This window comes from Aphelocoma coerulescens, chromosome 3 (assembly GCF_041296385.1).
Source record: "Aphelocoma coerulescens isolate FSJ_1873_10779 chromosome 3, UR_Acoe_1.0, whole genome shotgun sequence".
Taxonomy (NCBI): domain Eukaryota; kingdom Metazoa; phylum Chordata; class Aves; order Passeriformes; family Corvidae; genus Aphelocoma; species Aphelocoma coerulescens.
Window position 1 is genome coordinate 14934025 of NC_091016.1, and position 11658 is coordinate 14945682.

The following is an 11658-nucleotide window of genomic DNA, read 5'->3' on the forward strand; positions in this document are numbered from 1 at the left end:
TGGAGGCGTGAGTGGGAATGGGAGTACTTGTCCCTGAGAAGGCGAACTCCTAGCCCTGGTGCTGCAGGTGATCATCTGCCCAATGGGAGTAAAGCCAGCAAGGCCTTTTTGTCCTGGCATCTCCTGGGTGGGAGCTATCCTTGGACGCATCCAATATTGGAGGTGATATCCTCATCAGCTGATGCGAAGCCGCCTCTGGAGCGAAGGCCAGTGTTTGTTCTTAGAGTGAAAACAATTAGATTTGCTCTCCCTGCTTTCTGATAAATGAACTGTGACTGAAAGGGAGCAGTAGCTGAAAAGAGTGGCACAACCCATTCCTACTTAATTCCTGTAAGTACCCAAGAAGCTGAACTGAGACTCGCAAAAAGAGAAAACAAAAAGGAAATCGCCTATTTAAGCCTGCAAAATACGACTATCTCATTTCATACCCTTTGTATTTTTTCTGTTAACACGAAACCATTGCATGCTGGCTTTCGCAAATTACTGACAAATGACTGAATTAATGACTGGCAGCCTGTTTGGTTCATCCATAGGAAGCTTTCCATGAGCACTGCTGAGAGAGCAGTTGTGGGGTGGGTGTTGGAATCGACTTTCTCACCTTCACGGTGGCATAGGAAAGCTTGCTAAAAGCAACTCAAAAACCAGGGAGCAAAAATAACTTATTCCTATATAGCAGACGCACAGAGCGTGCATCTATCCCTGCTAATGCACACGGACGAGGCACGGCTTGGCGTGTGGAAGCTGCAATGTCACTGCACCAGCAGGAGCACCCCAGGAGCAAATGCAGCTCCAGAGGGGCAGAAGTGCCACAGCGGGACTGAAGTGCCACACGCCCCGACTCCTTGTTTTACAACCTGGCCTGATAGGTGCAAACCTCTGTGTCATTTGTGTGCACCCCCGAAGCCGCAGAACTCCGCATCGGAGCATTCGGTGCGCAGCCCGTGCCGGGGGAAGGCGCTCGGCGGCGGCGCCAGGAAGCGGCGGTGCCGCCCGGGGGCAGCTCCCAGGGGCCCTCGGCGGGAACGGGAACCGGGGCCGGTGAGCGGGAAAGCGGGATGGGGACCGGGGGGCCCGGGCTCCTGCCCCCGCCCAGCTGGGCTGTGCAGGCTCTCCCTCTGCCGGGAAGGCATTCCCGGGGAGCTTGCCGAGAACAAAGCGGCCTCCCGCCCTTCCTGCTCCCCGAGCCGCGCTGCGGCCCTGCTGGCGGAGCAATGCTGGGCTGGGAATGCTGGGCCGGGGGAAAAGACTGGAACAGCCCTTGCTGGTGCTCCACCGTAGGGGGTGAGGAGAGAGCCGGGAGCCGGGTGGACAACGCTTATCCAGAGGCAGTGGAAGGGCTCGGGCACCAGTGATGCGCCAGTGCACGGAAAAAAGGCAGTGAACTTTTACCTCCAAGGTTTTGTAAGAAGGCGGAGCAATAGATGGAGTGTTGAATGCAACGGGAAAGCGTAAGGTTACCAGAACAGTGGGGTTCGAGGCTTTGCTGTGTGCCTTTAAAAACAAGGGAACTGTCTGGGGAATTACAGAACCGCAGCTCTATGCAAACCACTTGTGCGAAAGTCTGCTTTTAAAAGAAAAGGCAAATCTTGCTTAAGACAAATCTTTACCTGGAGGCAAATCCAGTTCTGGCGTGAAGAGGAAAGCAAAAAGATTGACTGCATCTGCTGATTTGCTCTGGTTGTTTTTTAGGTCCTGGATGTAGGAAATATGAATGACTGGCAGAGGAAAAGCCCTCTAGACTGGAAAACGTATGTAAACAAATTGGTGAAAGTTGCTGTAGTTGAGAAACATGAATATGAAGGATGGGTTTTAACAGTTGACCCAGTTTCTGCCACGTAAGTACTGAAGCTTTTATTTCTATAAAACTAATAGAAAGCAAGATTTTTAAGAGGAGGAAAGACCTAAGGCTGAAGCAAACTTATTTGGAGCAAAAATGGCATGTTATCTTGTCAAGTTGCAGCTTCTGCTGATGGCTGCAGCCTCCTTATCTTCTAGTTTGTACTTCCTGTGCACCTCATCACTGGCTGAGCACGGGAAACTAAAAAGTCCTTGATTTAGAGTAAGCACTGCTGAGCAACAACCAAAATATCAGTGTGCTATGAACGTTATTCTCACAGTAAATTCAAAACTCAGCACTGTGCCAGCTTCTAGGAAAATTGCTAAGAAAATCAACTCTATACCAGCTGAATGCCTATGCTCAAGGTGAAAGTTCACAGCCTGTGGCTTAAGGCTTCAGCAAATCCAGCTGCTCATGCTAAGCAAGTAAAGCTAAGGGAACAACATATTAAATCACACAGTATTATAATTCCAAGTGAATTACTCTTATTTAAAACTTACATGTTAAACTATACTATTACCTCTTAACAATCCATGTGTTAAGGATTGCTTTTAACAATATACCAAACCCTGCTTTATGAAGAGCAGGAATGCAGGAGTGTTTTCCATGCTTTAGGTGTTGAAATCCTTACCCTCTGTCCAGAGTTCTTGCATGGATGCCTGGCTTTCCACTCCAGCCAGACACCTGTGAAGGTTTAGAGGCTTCTTTGGAGAGCAAGAAGGGAAAATCAGGGGTACTGGACAGAAAGTAGTACCACACACTCTGGTATCCCAAGGGAGTAACTTGAAAACACGGTTTGAAAGGCAAAATGCATCAGGGAATGGGCAGAAATTTGTCTCCTTGCTGCCAGAGCTCTTTGATACCTTATTGGTTGTGAGCTTGTCCCACATGAACACAGGATGGAGGCTGGAAACTAAAACATTCAGCTTCTGATGTGTTTCGGAAGAAGTGGTTGTTGCTTCAGCTCTGGAGTAGCTCCAAAAATCTCCTGAATTTTCTCATCATTTTGGTAAGAAAGGTGCATGCAACTGTGAGTGATTCTGGAGGGTCCAGGCTGAAATCAGGGCAAATCTCACTGGTCACATCCCAAAAAGTCATTCCACTAATGCTGGCAATAATAGGCTCGTGAAGTGCTGGCATCAAGTTCTGGAATTTTGCTTCCCATGGGAGGAAGAAAATGGTTTCTGATGCTCTTTGTTGATACATGAGGGACACATCCTAGAAACAGAACAAGCTGCCTTCCTACCTGCATTTTAGAACTTCTGGGATGCAAGTGCCCTTGGGAAAAGACCAGGCTTCTACAGTGTAAGCCTGAGCTTTCTGTAGTGTGTTCCTGTTGTGTTTTCATTTCACAAACTGGCAACAGTCATTAAAAAACTTACTTTTTAGCAATGATGAATAAATATGAATATTTTTTCATTAAAAGGTTGTAGTGTTGTTAGCTGCCTTCAGCATTCAAAGTGTTGTATGTATGAAGGTATCACTGTTTCTGAATGTTGAAATGCTTTAGGTTCTTCAGCAGTGTTGGGAAAGCTGCACAAAAATATTTAGATTCCTAGACTTGACTTTATTGTTTTAAAGCAAAGTGTACATTAATGTTCTGCTTGATAGTGTCTAGAGAAGTTTCAAACTCAAGACCAGCAATTGCCTACAGAGCCCCACGTTTTCAGTACTTTAAGGGTATAGCAGCATGCTTTTCAAAGGAAAATGCTGGGTACTGGATATTGCCTTAATACCTGGGTTAGGCTGATGCTAATGAGCTCTTACCTCGAAAACCTTGGAGGCTGCTTCTCAGTCTGCAGTTAAGAACAGGAACTTACACAGTCTCCTTTCCTTGACAGCATTGTCCTTGCAACATTCTCAGAGAATGAAAAGGTGTCCATATCATTCATCATGGGCCACGCTGTCCAAGAGGTCAAAATACTGCAGGAGGGGGACAGCGACATGGAGCAGCGCCTTGCTCGCATCTTGGCGCCTGAGGAAAGCCAAGCTTTCAGCCCTGAGGAGCTGGAGAAGAGGAAGAACGCCTTGAAGACTTGGCTGGAGAGCAACCACGTCCCCGTGAGCGAGCAGGGGGAGCTGGGCAGGACGCTGAGCGTGGCGGGGGTGCTGACCATCGACCCCCCGTACGGCCCCGAGCAGTGCAGCAGCTCCAACGAGATCGTCCTGTGCCGCGTGCAGGGCTTGCTGCAGGGCTACCTCGACAACCAGCACCGAGCTCCTGCTGATGGCAGCAGCCCCCTCTAGGAACTCTCCCGCTTTAGGGACTCGCCTGGGCATCAGCATTCACTGTTTGCAGAAATGCTGTACTTTTTGTCTTGGTTTTTTTTGTATGTAAAGGAAGGGATAAAACAAGAAGTCTAAACTCAAAGCACATGCAGTATTTTTATTAGAAGCAAGCTGTCGGATAATGCTGATTTATTAAACGGATTTAACAATTTGTCAGTTTAGAATCTTTGTAACAGTATTGCGAAAGATGATATATGATAAATTTAAACTGTTTTGCTCTACCTTTAAAACTAGTTTTAATTATCTAGTGCTGAAGTCATGTTTATTTGAACTGCTTACCAGATTACTTTTTCTTTTTTTTTTTTTTTAGAAGGAGAATTATGACACCTGGACTTCCCAAACCAAATTAATAAAAAAAAAAAAAGTTCAGAAAGCTGTTTTGTTTTGTTGTTTTCATGGCTGGTTGGTTGTTGTTTGTTTTCTCCATAACTGTTCTCCTGGTTTAGAATATGAATTACAAAGTATGTCCAAGTTTGTAAAATTATTAGGGAAGGTTAGCAGGCAAATAGCAGGCTTTAAAACCATTCCCTGTCTATATTTGTTATTTTAGAGCAGCACTGGGAAACCAGTGTTCTGTAAAAGGAAAATTGTTGCAATTCAGCAAGTTTGTGTTTCTTAACACTTTTTCTAGTTTATGCCAACAAAAGATGCAGGAATCATCATGTGATTATTAATGCAGTGAGGAACATTTAGAGCCCTCATTTATCTCAGTGTATTTGTTCTGCCTTATTACGAGATCCCACACTGGTGTGCTCAAATGCAGCTGGAAAGTCTGTTCAGAAAAGGCTCTCATTCCTGCTGGGACTTGCTTAAAATGACCTTGAATCTGTCAGGTTTGTGTTGTCTTTTTTTCTTTAAAAATGTCCACTGCACATCCATTCCTGTCTGTGTCTCCCTGGAAAGGCTGGGAGATGCCAACACACATCATCTCCAGCTGCGTGTCAGATATGAAAGGATGGACCAGTGCCTGATGGCTGGTTGGGATGGGCCCGAGCTGTGAGCCAGCATACGAGACTTGGAGCAGTTTGGGAATGCCTTGTTCCAAGGAAGGCACCACTCCTGGCCGTGGAATAAGCACCATGGTGTCAGCTCCTTCCCCCTCAGCACGGGGAGAAGCTGTGCTGGGTCACGCATGAGGCGTGCATAGCGCAACGAGTGGCTCCCTACCCCTCTGCTCCCTCAGACCCGGACAGGAGCTCTCACCGGGGGCCGGTGGGGGAAGCCTGTGCGCAGGAGGAGTCCGGGGCTGGCCCGTGGCTCCCGTGCCCCCCCGGCCACCGCGGGGCCGCCATGGCCGCCGCCCGCCCCTTAGCCGCGCGGGAACCGCCTCTCGCGAGAGCCGCGCGCGCCGAGGCGCGGGCCCGCCCCGCCCCGCCCCCGCGCGGCGCGCAGGCGCAGCGGTCCTTCCTCTATATAAGGGTCGCGCCTGCCTGGGCTCGCGCTGTCGTCGGGAGGATGTCGCGATACGGGCGATACGGTGGGCACGGCGGGGAGCCCGGGGCGCCGAGCGGCGCGTGGGGGCTTCCGCTGCGGGCAGCGGGGCCACGGGAAGGTGGAGGGAACGGCGGCGTGGGTGCCGCTGTGGCGGTGGGAGAAGGCGGCCGCTCCCTCAGGCGGCCGCTGAGCGGGACGGGGGCGGCGGGGAGGGGGCGCCGCGGGGCGGCCGCCGTGGCCGCGGCGTCTGTGGAGGGCGGGCGCGGCCCGGCGGGAGCGCCCTAAGATGGACGCGGTGTCAAAGATGGCGGCGGGGCGGGGGAGGGGTGGCCGCGTGCCCGGCGCCGCGCGCGGCACTGACATGGCGGCCGCGTGTCCCCCCAGAGACCAAGGTGTACGTGGGGAATCTGGGTACGGGCGCCGGCAAAGGCGAGCTGGAGAGAGCCTTCAGCTACTATGGACCGCTGAGAACCGTGTGGATCGCCAGGAACCCGCCGGGGTTCGCCTTCGTGGAGTTCGAAGACCCCCGGGATGCTGAAGATGCTGTGCTTGGCCTCGATGGGAAGTACGTGCATGCCTGGAATTTCTTCGAGGGCCGCAGTCCCCGGTCTCCCTACCCCACACCAATCATGGATTTTTCGTGTTCGTTGCTTGAGCGCATCAGAGAAAAATATTCCTTTGGCTAATACCTGCTGTGTCTCGCAGGATAATATGCGGCTCCAGAGTCAGAGTGGAAGTATCCACAGGGATGCCGCGTCGCTCCCGCTACGACCGGCCCCCTGCCCGGCGCCCTTTCGACCCCAACGACAGATGCTACGAGTGTGGTGAGAAAGGCCACTATGCCTATGACTGTCACCGCTATAGCCGGCGAAGGAGGAGCAGGTACGTGCGGGGCCGGGGCGGCCGCGTTGCTTCGCCAGCTCGCTTTTGTGTAGTTCTTGTTAGCAAAGAACAGAATGTTACACCAGTTTTAACTCTTAATGTCGTAAGTCAACAGGTGTATATCACAATTTTTTTTTTTTGCTAATACATATAAAATGTTAATATCTTAATAATCAACCTGGTCAAAACCTTTCAGGTTTCTTCGTTTGAGTCAGTCGCCTTGATTCAGAATGTCACGAGCCTTAAGATTTCATGCTGAGGCGCCTTGCAAATCCGACACTTAAGATCCTCCTAGACCTTGAGGTGATCAGCATAAGAGGCCAGATCCCCTCGAGCCATCTACACGTAGCTTCACCTTATTCTTTAAGGGCAGAAAATTTGAGACGGTGACCGCCGTAACAGTAAATTTGGCTTTCAATTGGGGCCCCCCTCCGGTTTAGAAAGAGGAACACCAGATTGACCACATTCCCACCTAGAAAAATCTTCTTGCGTCAATCAAGCCTCACCCTGGCTCATTGGGCTGTCAGTTTGATCGTCGTTAGATTGAAGAGAACACCTACCTAGATGCAGCGCTCGCCTATAGATACTTCTAGATCGTCTAGATCTGCTAGACCTTGGGCCAAAGAGGGTCGACCTGCAAACTTGCAAGGTTTATTTTAAATACGCATTACAGTGTTTTCTATTCTAATGTAATTCTGCAATGTAATTCAGCTTTTAACATTTTTCTAGGTAGTAAAAATGCTCAAGACAAGTAGGCCCAGACATTTTTCCAACTGACAGATGCTAGTGGTGTGTTTTTGTTGTTTTGATTTGGTTTTTGGTTTTTTCTTTTTTTTGTTTTATTAAATTCTCTTTTTAGTTGTCTTAAAGAAGTTTTGACTTCAGCAGGGCCTCACGTGCACTGGTTGCTGCAGCTGTCTGCTGATACCTGTTTTCTCTAACCTAAACCCAGGTCCCGGTCTAGATCCCGCTCGAGGTCTCGAGGAAGAAGGTATTCCCGGTCACGCAGTCGCAGCCGTGGTAGGAGGTAGGGCTCTGCCTTCTGTGTTCCATTCTTACCCCTCCCTCTGGGGGCCCCTCCTTCGTTTTCTGTAGTTACTGTGAAAAAGTACCTTGCCCTGATTGGGTTGGTTTTCACTTTGTGTTGTAGATCCAGGTCAGCTTCCTACCGCAGGTCCAGGTCGATCTCTCCTCGTAGATACAGATCATTCTCACCCCGCAGGTCCCGCTCTGGTTCTCTAAGAAGGTCAAGGTATGTGGTTGGTGTTAAACCCACAGCATTGCTGAAGGGCACTTGGAGCTGAAATACCAAGTATGGATATATAGCAGCTATAATGTGAACACTAAGCTTGTTTTGCAGTCCATGTGCCGGTAGGAACCTTTGTGGTGTTACATGTCTAAGAGCTACTCTGAATACTTGGTTAAAAATTTAAGCATATAACTTTGGAACTGCTGTTTCTAAGATTTTTTCTTTCTAACACTGTGCCAAAGTTACAGCCTTGCTCTGTGGTAAAGGTTTCCAAATTCGGTTTCAAGTGTACAGGGTTTAATTGCTTAATCAAGTAAGGCAGTGGGATTCATTTTATGTCGACGGCAGTACTGACCAAAGGTGCTCCAGCCTTCTAATAATAGTTACTTCTGGAAAACTAACTGCCCAACAAAATTCTCAGTCTTCTGAGACATTTACAATAACTGATCTCTATCTCACCTGTATGAAGAATGTGATAGTAGAGCTTTCATTGCTTTTTCCCAGATCTAGGTCCAGATCACGCTCCAGGTCCCGTTCTGTTGTATGGCCTCGAAGCAGGTGAGACATTAGTTTTAATTCAAACCAGTAATAGTTTTGGTGTGGTGTTTGGTTGTGGTGCTGTGTTGTTTCTTTTTTTTTTTTTTCTTCCCTGGGGGAGTTTATCTGGAAGGAGTTGGAAGACTGTCCAGCAGAGCAGTATTTGCCCTTAATAATTTATGCCTTTCCACAGACAAAAGTAGTGATGTGCAATTAAAGGTCTGTGGAGAGAATTTTTAAAAACAAGTTAATTCTTAGGTGTGTAGTAAATTGAGGATGGTCTTGAGTGCTGCCTTACTGTTACTTAAGCCATGCTACTGAGTACCAGTTCTGGGTGGTTGTGAGCAACCCCATCCTCTGTAACTGTGATCCAGTAAAAAGTTACAGGGGCAGGGGGAATGGGACAGACAGTGGCTCAGGATAGTGACCAGGACGGTTTCAAAGCAGTGGCACGTAACATTTTGTTTAATGTGTGCCAACAGTGTCCATGTAGTATTTCCATGAGTTACTAGGCCCAGTAAAGGTCAATCTTGATAACGCTTCAGAAACAGTTCTGAGCAGAAACAGAGTAAAAGTATCTCACTTGTTTGGCCAAGGCTATTGAACTGAGTATTCTTATGTTGAGTGATGGCCTGAATTCTGACACCCAAGAAGACAAATATTTTTTAAGTAACAGCAAATATTTGAGTTGGTAAAGTAACATTAATGAATGTGGGAGGAAAGTCTCACTGCTTAAGTAGATTTTAATTCCTGAGATGAACTGGGAATAGTTAACTCATTAGTAGCCAGATACTGGTACAAAATCTGAATTATGCTTGAATAAAATTGCCACCAGCTCTTCAGCACACATGTGGCTGATTCCAGGCTCTTAATGTGCTGTTAAAGTCTTTTCTGAGATGACACTTAAAACTATTCTTCCCTTTATAGAAGGGATGCTTGCAGGTAGGAAGAAAGTGTGGGAGTGTGGTCTGGTGTCTTGTGGAACTGGCAGCTGAAGCTTTGCTGGGGAGCTTCCTGTGCTTGCACTCGTGTCTTCTGATGAGTGGGGTCTCTGCAATAAGAGCTAAAGGATTCCCTGGAAATGTCCCAGGGAAGGCCTGCAGCACCAGAGCCTTCCCTCTGTGGTTGGTGCTGCTGCGTGGGGTGAATTTGCTGTTGCTGGTGTAGCTAACTCGATGTGTTTGCATGCCCACTGGCTGCTTTGCTGAGCTTTATTTTTCTCCTGTTGTAGGTCTGAGTCTCATGGTAGATCTAAATCTGGCTTACCTGCTAAAAGGTGAGCGTTCAAATACAAGTACCACTCAGTTGGTTTTTGTTTTGGTTGGTGGGGTTTTTTCTGGGGTTGTTTTTTTTTTCTCATGATTCAAGGACCAGTTTGGACCAGTATTTCAGTTGCATGTAGAAGAAGGTTTTCTGTTGCAGGGTTGGTTTTTTTGCTTTTCATAGCTGATTTCAAAAACACTTTTCATACATTATTTTATGGGTTTTTTTTAACAGCTGATGTTTCGTGGGACAGTAGGCAATTCTTCCACGATTTTGCATACAGATGTTTTTCACTCACTATCACAAAAAAATACTTTTGAACAGGATTTGGGGCATATTTTCTCCTACCTTTCTTCTCAAATGTCTGTAGTTCTCCCTCTCCCTAACTCTGCTCGATTCACTGCTCCTGCTTTGCAGGGTTACTGTGATTTACAGCAGCTTTTAAGCTGTGTGTTGCTCTTCTCCTGAGGGCTCCAGCTTCCAGCATTTTTCCTTCTCACCTGCAGCTTCTTGCTTAAAGTAACTGGGTACATTGCTACCAGCAGTGTCAATGCATTTAACACCATCAAACTGTTCTGGTTTTAAATGGTCAGAAGTGGTTTCTGAGTAGCCAAGTGTACCAACCCCACTGATGGTTTTGTTTGTTTGTTTTTAAACAGCCGCTCAAAGTCCAGATCACCATCTCCAAAGAGAAGGTAGGAATGTCTTAAAACTGGAGTCTGTCCTATGGTTAAACAGCACTAGAGCTGGAGCAGTTCCTAGAGAAGTTAACTTGGGCAAGGCTAAAAGCTCAGGTTTTTTACTTGCCCCAGTCTGACCTGTGAGAAGATGAATTGTTTACGGGTATTTCCTGCTGCTGGTAGTCAGAATGTCATGATAATAACTCCTTAGGAAACATACTTTAATGAAATGTTCCTGAGGAATTCAGAATGTAGGAACAAGTGAGTGATGTAAGGTGTGGAGCAAGAAATGAAAGTGTTGTAAGATTAAATTCCTGCTGGTGACTCCTGCAGGCTCAGGAGTTGCACAGCTGCCAAGCTGTGCTATGCTCCATGAAGTAAGAAGTTTTCCTATGTTACCAGAGAAGGATGTGCTGGAATTGAGATTTCTGAGCAGGCTTGGTATCTCAGCTCTCTTAAGCAGTCTTCAGCTTTCAAGCTTAAAGCAGTTTTTAAGTTAAAGTGTAAAATACAACACTTCTTTCATTATTTGAGAACTGTAAATGAAGATGGGGGTGGAACTCCAGAGGAAGCCTGGGAGAGCATACAGTTTCTGTTGGTTTTGCTGTAGGAGTTGTTCTTAACGGTTTGTTGTTTTTTTCCTTTCAGTCACTCACCATCAGGAAGCCCTTGAAGGAATGAAAGTTCTAAAAGAATGGGTTCAAACTTAAGAAGTTTAGTAAAAAAATTATTTTGTTTACATTATAAGGGATTTTGTGATGCAAGGGCTTAGTCCTAGAAGGCTGTTTCTATTGACTAGCAATTGGCATGAATTTCTATCCTCTAAAAGTCATATTAGCAGACTAATACAAAACTCTTCTGTTGTGTTCATGTTCTGTGATCTGAAAATGTTGGGCTTTTTTTTTTTATTATTGGTGCGTTGAAATAAACTGCATTTCTAACTAAGAAATAAATTGTGATACCTGTGCTGTTCATATTTGGGATGGGGAAGCAGGCTCTGTCCCCCTGGTGTCAAAAGCAGCAGGCAGGCAGGCTGGGATAGGCACATGTTTCTTCTTTCATCCCTACAGAGCACCAGTTAGAGGGAAGAGTTACCAGTGCCAGGTGCCATTCCTGCTGTTGAAGCTGGAATGTTGTGGTGATCCTTACCTTGTGCACCCCCCTCAAAGCTTGGGGAGGCAGAAAACCTCTCTGGGGGTACTCATCTGCCCAGTGACTTACAGAAATGTCTACAAAACATTAACAGATTGGCAAAAACAATGTGTGAATGCTGGCTTGTCATGACCGTTAAAGGACTAGGGAACTTCTTACCTGAAGGTATTTTAAATACTTCTGGCATGTAAGCTATTGCAGTAAATATTTTTGGAAGTCTTGTTTTAGATCTTGGTTGTCCAAGTACTTTGTGATACTCAGATAGGGTCACAGTTCTGGTGCAAAAGATAATATATGTGCATGCTATTTCTAGGAAATTGGAGGGGTTTTGTGGA

General features: G+C 47.0%; 2 protein-coding genes across 8 annotated transcripts; both read left to right on the forward strand.

Moving 5' to 3' along the window:
- The first annotated feature begins 74 nt into the window (after positions 1-74).
- GEMIN6 (gem nuclear organelle associated protein 6) lies at positions 75-4499 on the forward strand. Of its 6 annotated transcripts, none has more exons than XM_069009165.1 (3): positions 75-330; positions 1690-1835; positions 3679-4499. In XM_069009165.1, the coding sequence occupies exons 2-3, from the start codon at positions 1708-1710 to the stop codon at positions 4082-4084; spliced, it is 534 nt and encodes a 177-aa protein (XP_068865266.1). In that variant the 5' UTR covers positions 75-330; positions 1690-1707; the 3' UTR covers positions 4085-4499. The 6 variants fall into 6 exon arrangements, with proteins under 6 accessions (XP_068865266.1, XP_068865264.1, XP_068865267.1 ...); XM_069009163.1 differs by lacking the exon at positions 75-330 and adding an exon at positions 718-1038; XM_069009166.1 differs by lacking the exon at positions 75-330 and adding an exon at positions 1087-1281.
- A 1003-nt stretch (positions 4500-5502) lies between these two features.
- LOC138107664 (serine/arginine-rich splicing factor 7-like) lies at positions 5503-11124 on the forward strand. 2 transcript variants are annotated; one of them, XM_069009170.1, is made up of 9 exons: positions 5503-5603; positions 5945-6125; positions 6266-6442; positions 7395-7469; positions 7593-7694; positions 8196-8249; positions 9460-9504; positions 10151-10186; positions 10820-11124. In XM_069009170.1, the coding sequence occupies exons 1-9, from the start codon at positions 5582-5584 to the stop codon at positions 10842-10844; spliced, it is 717 nt and encodes a 238-aa protein (XP_068865271.1). In that variant the 5' UTR covers positions 5503-5581; the 3' UTR covers positions 10845-11124. The 2 variants fall into 2 exon arrangements, with proteins under 2 accessions (XP_068865271.1, XP_068865272.1); XM_069009171.1 differs by lacking the exon at positions 9460-9504.
- The last annotated feature ends 534 nt before the right edge of the window (positions 11125-11658 follow it).